The sequence below is a fragment of the Mastomys coucha genome, unplaced genomic scaffold, assembly GCF_008632895.1.
Source record: "Mastomys coucha isolate ucsf_1 unplaced genomic scaffold, UCSF_Mcou_1 pScaffold20, whole genome shotgun sequence".
NCBI lineage: Eukaryota > Metazoa > Chordata > Mammalia > Rodentia > Muridae > Mastomys > Mastomys coucha.
The window spans coordinates 52,745,438-52,755,832 of record NW_022196903.1 but is presented as its reverse complement, the minus strand read 5'-3'; the positions used below and the strand labels follow the sequence as shown (position 1 = coordinate 52,755,832).

The 10,395-nt window shown below is 39.2% G+C and overlaps 1 protein-coding gene across 1 annotated transcript; it reads right to left on the bottom strand.

Annotated features, from left to right (window-relative positions):
• Positions 1 to 4,819: 4,819 nt before the first annotated feature.
• Positions 4,820 to 5,749, bottom strand: LOC116098134 (putative vomeronasal receptor-like protein 4). Its single transcript, XM_031380853.1, has one exon. The coding sequence runs from the start codon at positions 5,726 to 5,728 to the stop codon at positions 4,820 to 4,822; it is 909 nt and encodes a 302-aa protein (XP_031236713.1). The 5' UTR covers positions 5,729 to 5,749.
• Positions 5,750 to 10,395: the final 4,646 nt, after the last annotated feature.

Here is a 10,395-nt window from a genome sequence, read left to right as displayed (position 1 = left end):
TAAAGTAAAAAGAAGAGAGAAGAGAATTCATATGGAAAGTGCATCTTTTCTTGTACAGTGAACTTCAGTTTATAGGACTTGGCATCACTAACATCAAAAGAATATATGAATGTAATATCAGAACATTTATTTGAATAATACGAAAAATGTCACTTTACTAGTTGAACAATTTAAATTTAAGAAGAGTTTGTAATTTAGAAAAAAAACAGTTACTGGTGGTGCACCAGATTGCCACCTACAGTCATCTGAAACTGCAGTTCCAGGGGAACCTAAGGCCTCTTCTGACCTCTGTGTGTGTGGAGAGCTGCAACTGCTACCCTAAATATGATGCCTGGCCTCCAGCCAGAGCAGAAAGCACTGCGATAAACAAGCCCTTATTTGAAAAAGCTGAGTGCCTCCAGTTTGTGATGCAAGCTGGCATGATTTCCCGCAGCCTATTGTGCTTTGCCTCATAGCCGATGCTGATTGGGACCAGGGAAAGTATTTAACCTGTGAGTTCTGGGGGCTGGAAAGAGGAAGGAGAAATGAATGAATGATTCTGTAGTACAAGGTTCCTGAATAAACTGCCTGGAGAAGAGTTCGTGGTCGCCTCCTTATTTCCACTGGTCGGTGAGGCGGCGACAATGTTGGCTCGTATGAGGACATCTTCTAGGGCTCAGAACTCCTTGAAGACAGGACAGTCGACTGGTAAGTTCCCAGGTAAGGTGGGACAAAAGGGAAGGACCTCAGTAAAGAGGCAATAAGGTCTCCGGAGTGGAGCGATAAAGTCCCGTTAAGGGCAAATCAAAAGTGATAGTATGGGGAATTCGCAATCTTGTCCTGTGTTCGTTGCACTTAAGGAGCTATTAAAAGCAAAAAAAGATAGAATTGAAGAGAGGAACCCTAGAAAGATTTCTTTCAGAGGTAGATATTGCTGCCCCTTGGTTCGAGGTGTCAGGTCACCTGATGCTGCCCAGCTGGGACGAATTAGGGAGAGATCTGGATTTCGCCTGGGAGGAAGGAACCTTAACAGGTGGAGGTCGACCAATCTGGAAACTGTTTAGGAGCTGCCTGGAGAATAAAGTGTGTTCTAAAGCAGTAGAGAAGGAACAGGAAGTGTTAGAACAGCTGAAGGAAGAGAGGTCAGCAAAGTCTGAGAAAGATCAAACTGATGAGAGTGGCTTGGACTCTGAAGAGGAACTTGAGAAGTTAGTACAGAAAATGGAGAAGTCTACCATTAGGGTGCAGCCCACAGCCCCAGGGCCACCTGTATCTTTACCTCCCCCTATAACACTGGCACTTACGGTGGGAAGCTGGGGGTCAGCATTGTTTCCCTGTGTTTCAAGATGCCCAAGGGCAAAGGTTTCATGAACCATTGGATTTTAAAGTAATAAAGAACTTGGCTGAGTCAGTCCGCACTTATGGTATAACTGCGGCATTTACTGTTTCCCAGTTAGAGGCTCTTCACAGATACTGCATGACTCCTTCTGATTGGATGAGCACAGTGAGAGCTTGCCTCTCATCAGGTCAATATCTGGATTGGAAAGCCTTAATACAATATGCCAGTGAACAGGCTGCTGCTAATCGAGCAGTTGGTAATCCTGCCAGGGATTTGGATATGCTCTTGGGACAGGGCAGGTTTGCACAGCAGCAAATTGGATATCCGCTGCAGGTGTATGAGCAAGTTAATATGCTTGCTACAAGAGCATGGAAGTCATTGCCTAACAAGGGAGAAGTTGCAGGAAATTTGACTAAAATTATTCAGGGACCCATGGAGCCCATTTCAGACTTTGTGCCTAGAATGGTAGAAGCAGCTGGAAGGATCTTCGGAGACCTGGATGCGGCCATGCCACTGATTAAGCAATTAGTTTATGAGCAATGTACCAAGGAATGCAAGGCTGCCATAACTCCCTACAAACATAAAGGACTTGAGGCTTGGATGAAAGTATGTAGGGAACTGGGCAGTCCATTAACTAATGCAGGCCTTGCCACTGCGGTTATGCAGATAACACAAGGTAACAAATGGAACCTGGGTACATGCTTTCAGTGTGGACAACTGGGACACCTTAAAAGGCAATGTCCCAATAGAGGAAGAACAGCAGAAACAGGGGCTATGCAGGACCGTCCAAAACAACCTGGATTGTGTCCAACATGTAAAAAGGGAAATCATTGGGCCAATGAATGCAGATCAGTGAAAGATATTAATGGACAGCCACTTACTACAGGCTATGGTGGAGCCAGGTCAAAAAACGGGCAGCGGGGCCCTTGCCCACAGGACCGGCAAATATATGGGGCAATGGAGAACGAGCCAGAGGGATATTGGCCAACCCTGCGGCATCCCAACCAGCATGGAGAGCCACTAAGGGGAGCGTAGGATTGGACCTCTGCTCTTCCACCAGACTCGTACTAACCCCTCAGATGGGCGTTCAGTTAATAGAAACAGATTTCCAAGGTCCACTCCCCAAGGGAACAGTGGGGTTACTAATTGGCCGTTCATCATCAGCATTAAAGGGGTTAGTTATTCATCCTGGTGTCATAGATCCTGATTATACTGGGGTTGTTATATTAAGGATTGTTTCTTTTCTCTTCCTTTATAGTGTTAGATTTGCAATTACCTTACCCTCTGTTAATCATGAAGAACCTGATAAAAGATTTCAGTGGGTGGTTTTACCCCAGGGTATGGCCAATATGTAGCCTATGCCCTTAAACCGATTACCTTAAAAAACAAAAAGGGGGAATAGGCTATGGCCTTACCCCGAGAGAAAAGATATCTATTGTTCTCCTTACTCTTAATTTTTTTCAATTGGATAATGAAGGAAAATCGGCCACAGAACGGCATGTATCTGCCTCTTCCACTTCTAAGTGGAAGTTTTGTGCAATGGAGGGATATTTTGACAGGTTTATGGAATGGCCCGGATCCGGTATTGATGTGGGCAAGAGGATCTGTTTGTGTGTTTCCACAGGACCGCCAAGATACCATTTGGATTCCTGAACAGCTTACAAGGAAAAGTGCCCCACCTCAAGATGCACCTGTCGAATGCTGAGTGGGGTGAATGGGAGTTGCACGGATATTTCTCCCATGGCCATGATTGCCGGTGGAGCAGTATGAAATACCTCGTTTGAATGGAATTCTGGTGAAGTATTTGAAAGTTCAGTCAGATTATTAGCATCAGGAAAAATTATGTCCTTGCTCCAACCATTGTATGTGTTTGAGCACCGTTTGTGTTTATAGTTAGTAATGCTAGCCTTAATAAAGGAAACAGGAGTAAGCTAGATTGTAGCCCTCAGAATAGATTCCCCCTTGCTGTGGTTGCTAGGATGCCCAGGTATATTCCCTGGCCTCTGGAAAGCCCTACCTCTATTGCCTTATTTAGGCACAAGAGAGACTTTGGCATGACAGCAGCCATCGTTACGGCCATCACATTCGCAGCGGTTGAAGCCACAGCTTCTGCTATTGCATTGAGTTCCACTGTTCAGACAACTAGTGCACTCAATAATTTATCAACTAATGTTGCAAGTGCCTTGAATACCCAAACCAGTATTAATGGCCACTTAAAGGGAGACATTATGGTATTTAACCAAAGGGTGGATCTGGTTCAAGAACAGGTGTATACCTTGTGGCAGATAGCACAGCTAGAATGTGAGTGGAACAAAATCACACTCAGACTGTTAACTTGTCTAGACAATTGTTGATGTATCTTACAGGGAATTGGTCTAGAGAAATGGATCATCTGTTGCAGGATCTTTGCATAGCCATAGTCCATGTGGATTCCACCAGAGTTGACCTATCCTTGCTAGTGGATTGACATCCTGGATCTCTCATGCTATGAATCATCTGAAAGAGTGGGTGGGTATTGGAACCGTGGGTGCTTTACTGGTCCTTGTCAGTATATTAGCACTGTGGTGCATCTGCAGTATGCGGGTCCAGCAGCAATGACAGGCTGCCTTAGTAGTGCAAGCATTTGCAGCCCTGGAGGCAGGACAATCTCCACAGGCTTGGTTAACTATTCTGAATGCTCTTCTTCACGCTCAGGATGCAAGGCTAAGCACTGCACTAGAGATCAGCTTCTAGCGGTCTCTTGGAGAGCACGTCTGATTGCATGTGGGTTGATGCCCCAGGTCCCACCTCCAGGAAAAAGGCATAGGGTGGGCATGGCACCAACTTAGCTGCTACGAGTTAGGGCTCTGGCAAATAAATTACCTAAGACAGAGGCACATGCTGAGTGGCTAAAAAAGCCCGGTTTGTAGTACAAACTAGATGTACATGTTCTCAAAGACAGGTCAGATATTTTGCCAAGAGATATTACCACCAGGTTGTAGGGCCATTGCAATGTCCTTCTCATGGTTACTGGAGATCAGACCTCTACTCTTGCCTGTTGCATTTAAAACAAGAAGGGGGACCTGTGGAGAGCTGCAGCTGCTACCCTAAATATGACGCCTGGCCTCCAGCCAGAGCAGAGAGCACTGCAATAAACAAGCCCTTATTTGAAAAAGCTGAGTGCCTCCAGTTTGTGATGCAAGCTGGCATGATTTCCTGCAGCCTATTGTGTCTTGCTGCGTAGCTGATGCTGATTGGGACCAGGGAAAGTATTTAACCTGCGAGTTCTGGGGGCTGGAGAGAGGAAGGAGAAATGAATGAATGATTCTGTAGTACAAGGTTCCTGAATAAACCGCTTGGAGAAGAGTTCGTGGTCGCCTCCTTATTTCCGCTGGTGGGTGAGGCGGTGACATGTGTGTATTCGAAATGTGTATTAGCCATACATACCGGCTAGGACAACACTTATACATGTAAATAAAAATAAGTGAATAATTTTTGAAAGGAGGAGTAATAAACATTTTTTTAGAAAATCTGGTGGCACTTTGACTGCAAAGATTTTAGCACATTGATTATTCTCTTATCAGAACTGATTTTTACCAAAGGAGTAATCGTGGGATAGGCATATATCACAAACTTCTGAATAGTCAGGATGACTGGATCATACATCCATAACAGGAATGAGGTTAATGAGATGATGATGTCCACCCAGTACATGACCACAAAGACAAGTACTAGCAGCAAGATGGTCTGGGTGGCCCTTTTCTCAGGGGATGCTCTCAGGTGGCTGATGCTATGAAGATGCTTTAATTTCCTCTGATGTCTGTGCAAGATATTCACCATGTATGTGCTTGTGGTCAACATGACTGCTACAAGAAACACATCTCTGGAGGTGGACAGTGTAAAATTTAATCCTCTGATGATGGAGCTCATGGGGAGGAGTGAGCAGGATTTAGTGACCTGCATCTGCTTGGTCTCACTCACATTGGTAAAACCAACAACATAGAACATCATGTCACTACTGACAGACAAATTCAAAATCCAAATATAAAATAAAGCATTGATTATGTATTTTTTATGTTTCTGTTTAAATTTTGCCAGCAAAGAGGTACTGGGACTGATAGTGACAGCCTGGGCCACACTCAGGAGGCAGGTGATGCAGATAGAGAGGCCTCTCATCACCCTGCTTGAATAAAAAGTTACCTTACATTTGATGTCATTCTTAATGTTTAGTGACTCAAATATGTCTGCAAGCCAACTATTTCCTCCAATGAGAAACATCATTATGTGAACGAAGGTCAACTGAAAGGAGATCAGGTCCATGGGTTTAGGTCTATGATCTAGGATAATGAAAATAAAGAAAAGAAGAAGAACCATATTGGCTAAGAATCCAAGTGCAGATTGGAAATAAAGGATGTTCTCTAATGAGGACATTAATGCAGAGTATATTCATCTTAAGAGCCTAGTAGAAGTATATTCCATATATCTGAAAAAGAAAACAGAGTATACATGAAACTTGTGATTCATTGGATGGTGTGTCTATATCACCATTCTAGTTTCTCTACTAGTTCTTCATTAATCTATCTCTTCAACTTCTGGTGTTCTACACTGTATATCATAGCCTACATGTCTATATACCAACCATGTATCTCATGGGTATAAAATATTATAGATAATAAGTACCTTCATATTCATATATATACATGTGTATGTATATATGTATACATATAGTATGAACACTTTGTCTCATGCAACTAAGTCTTATGACTTAGGAATCCAATCCTATTGATTTCAAGTGTCTTATTTTATAGTTAACACCTAAAATAGTAGTAATAAGTACAGAATATTTATCACATCCATGAACTGAACAAAAGTTATGTTGGTCTGGGAAAAATATGAGGAGACTCTGCCTCATATTCTATACTTTTACTATGCTCTTTTGCAACTATCCTAGTTTTGACTCATAATTGTGATGGAATCACAGTGATAATTCATAATTATCTCACTATTTTAATCACCAAAAGGTCTACCTCAATTAATCTTGTTAAATGTTTTTTTCTCCATGAAATTTTACATCCTCTGAATATAGAATTAAAGACAGATATATTGGGAGAACATTAGTTTACTTTTCATAACCTTTTAAGTATGTAAATATTATTTATAAATGGTCCTAGATAGATGCCAGTTCCCATCACATTAAACTTAATAAATAAATTTCCCATCACATTAAATCCCTTTGTGAATTCCAATTAATGATTAAAGAACTACTATGAGCTATTAAGACAAACACTATTTTTCTTCCATTTTTGTAGAGGAAAAAAGTAAATCACTAACAGTATGATTTGTTATGGCTTTTCTAGCCATCTATGTTGTTATTTTACCTAACTACCCTCTTCTCTGTATTTGTTTCCCCCACCTTTACCTAAGAACCCATCCATATTTCCCACTTTTCTATTTGATAAATTCTGTCCTGCTATTCCTCTTCTTGTGTATGTACCTGCCTCCTCCCCACTAAATAGCACCATCTTTCCCATTTCCTAGGTCAAATACTGGTATCCTGCTATTCTGCTCACACACTCACCCCGTCCTTGTAATGGTCCAGTTTTGCTGTCCTGGTTTCCGTGGATTCTTAAGGTTACATAATTGCACCTGATGATATGGAGCAGTGTTCTCTAAGAAGAGAAAACATGCGACAATAAAACAAACACTATTTTCCATACATTATGACAAACATGTAGTGCTGAGGTTGACCAAACTGATATTCTGTTTGAGAATTCTTATTTGAGATAACTTCCCATGCAGTTGAAAAAAAGTTCCCGAATGTTATCATATATCACCAGAACTCAGAAATTTTTACAGTTTCACTCAACAGTCTTAACTTTAGTGCTTAAGTAAATTACTTGGTCAGATTATCAGAATCAATTTATTATTGAATTGATTTAATTAAGTACTTTAAAATCAGCTTTGTGATAAAGAAATAGAAAATGACCACACTGACCCAGGATGAAGTTAGTAGAACTGACCATCATATAGCTTCCCCATTAATATGACATAATAAACCACCAACTTTGTTTTTATATGATTTTTGGTCCTAAAATGCTTAATCTAGTAAAGGAATAGATTCATCTCAATTGTTGGAGAGAAACATCTAATTCTCTCATCGACATTCATTTACAGTAACTTCACACTGATATTCTGTGTGCAGAAAAGCTTTGGGATTAAGACTGTGGAGATGGATTAGTGGTTAAGAGCACTTTTAACTCTTGCAAAGGATCAGGGCAAGATTCCCAGCAATGACATGATGGCCGTTAAGAGCACTTTTAACTCTTGCAAAGGATCAGGGCAAGATTCCCAGCAATGACATGATGGCCCATGACCAACTGTGACTCTAATTTGGGGGAATCCATTGCCTGTGACATGGAATGTTGGTGGCACACATAAATGCAAGCAATCAAAACATTCATATATGTAAAATAAAATAAATGAATCTTAACTAATTTTATAGAAACTCAACAATAATACTTAACTAAAGCTCTCTGCTGTCCAAATTGAAAGAACAGTAGCCATATACCAATTTTAAAATTGCAAATTCTCAAAAGATATATGTATAATAATTTTATTACTTTCATGCTTATAACTTATTAATATAGTACATACAATATGAGTATAATAATTTTTATTACTTTTGTGCTTATAATTTATTAATATAGCACATACAGTATGAGTAATATGAAAATATGATAATATAAGTGAAAAGATGGTAATCTGAAGTGTTTTTTTCTTTTCCTAAATATCTGCTCTTCAAAATCTATCTTCACATCATTTGCTTTGTAAATGTTTGTCACATATAGAAAATGACACATCTTCTAAATGATCTAGTGGCATCTTTCTTTGACATTCACTGAAGCTAAGGCTGGACCAGAAAAGACCATAGCTTCTATGATGACAGAATTGTCATAGAACATATGCATCCAATGAAAAAAGTCAATTGTTTTATCTGAAAACAATTGCAGTTTTGTGGGCTTTCACAACAGTTTAAAATATAATGTTTATTTGTAAGTACTAAAACCAAAAGTGTGTCAATAAACATTCATAAAAATGAAAAAGCCATAACTATTAAAATGATCCAGTCCACAAAATCAAAGCAGTGTACAGACAGCTGTTTCAAGAGATGTGCAAATGAGAGACCAAGAGCTGCTTTCTCCTTAGTTCTACATTTTATATCCTTATTATCACAATATTTGATTTTAGAACACTCTTGCTTTGTAAATTTATGATGATCTTTGCCTTCTGCTTTGTGAAAATTTAGTTATCTAAGGGACAGACAGACATAATATATGGTAAGTATCAATTTTATTTTTAAACTTCACCACATTTAATGAGTAATGACCCAAAAGCTGTATGACTGCTCACAAAGAAAATAAAGTGAGTATGGACTTTCAGGTGACAAGATACATGGTGTTGGCTGATGTACTGTCCACTGACAGCAACAAGAATAAGTCTTCAGGAATCTCAGGAGATTTCAGCTCCTAACTAGCTTAGCCACCCAAGCTAGTTCTGGGGAATCTTTATGAAATAGATAATGACAACAGAAATAAACACTAAACACTAATTACTAAGGTATTAATTCATAGATATTACCTAATATTCTTAAATAACCTAAATGAGTGAATTGTTTTTTGGAAATTGAGTTTAGCACAGGTGTAAAAGTAAGCACAGAGATGCTGACTAGACTATTACAACCTAACAGTTAGGAGCTAGTTCCCCTGAGATGAAGTAGAAGCAGCAGAAGTGCCACTGGAGAGACTGTGTAGAAGCAATCGTCTCCAGATCTTCATCTCAAGTTGCATGGCCTATAACAATGTTCACTGGGAGTTTGTGTGTGTGTGTGTGTGTGTGTGTGTGTGTGTGTGTGTTTGTGTGTGTGCGCGCACACACATGTGTGTGCTATCATGAATACCTTTCCAACAAATGTATGAAAAACTGAGACTTATATAAAATGTTTTTGTAATAAAGTAAACTTTAAGGAAAGTGGAGAATGTGTCCTCTGCTTCCAGATGACTTGATTAAATCCATGGCCCCTGCCTATTACATCAGTGCAGATATTTAATGTAGATTACTGAAAAGAAACCACAAATCTGTAGTGATTATAACCATAACCTCACGAATTATCAGGGTTCTTTTTAGTATTGATACTCTGTGACCAGTGATGTAATGGCATTAATTGGCAGCATTTTGTTCCATTTTAACAAATCATCAATTTCATAGCTTTGCATTATATGTCTTCCAGTTAAGTACTGTTATATTTGTGTGTGTGTGTGTGTGTGTGTGTGTGTGTGTGTGTGTGTGTGTGTGTTGGAGAAAAAGAGGAAAGGAAATAGCAACCTGTAGTTAGACTGACTTCAGTCAAACCCACGTTCCTATTGCCTTAGCCTTGAAAATGCTGGGATCGTAGGTGTGTGCCACCACACCTGCCTTCGTTTTCCATTGTAATCCCCTATATACATTAGTAACTGATGTTCCAGAAAAATAAAAATGAACTTGTGATAGTCATCACTTAAACTTAAATTTACTTTGCATTTCTTTGGGAATACATATTTCAATGAGCAATTGTATTTTGTAATTATTGGAGGAAACCTTAGAAGATTTGATGTTAAATAATTTTGTACTGTTTGCAAATTTTTCTCACTGCTAATAAACACTTCACTCAATACTCTACCAGGAGCAATGCTAAAAGGTATTTAGAAAACCTAAAACATTAAAACTTAATTTATTTTAATTGTAACACTCAAGGATCTACTGAAACATATCCAGTTTACCTGTTTGTAAGAATAACTTTCCATGGATTTAGTAAGTGAGGTGAGATTTCCTGGTAGATATTTTTGAAACACAGAGGAAAAAATTAACTATTAGAAATCTTTGCAATAGAATAAATGAACCTCTTAAATTTTCAAAAGAAACTTATTATATAATGTTAACAATGTCTTATAATTTTTTGGGCCATGAGTTGAAATTTTTCTAAGTATTCCAAAGCACATAAAAATTATTGTGTCTACAGCTCAGAGATTAGCCACGTTTTGACTCAATTTACCTTCATCAGT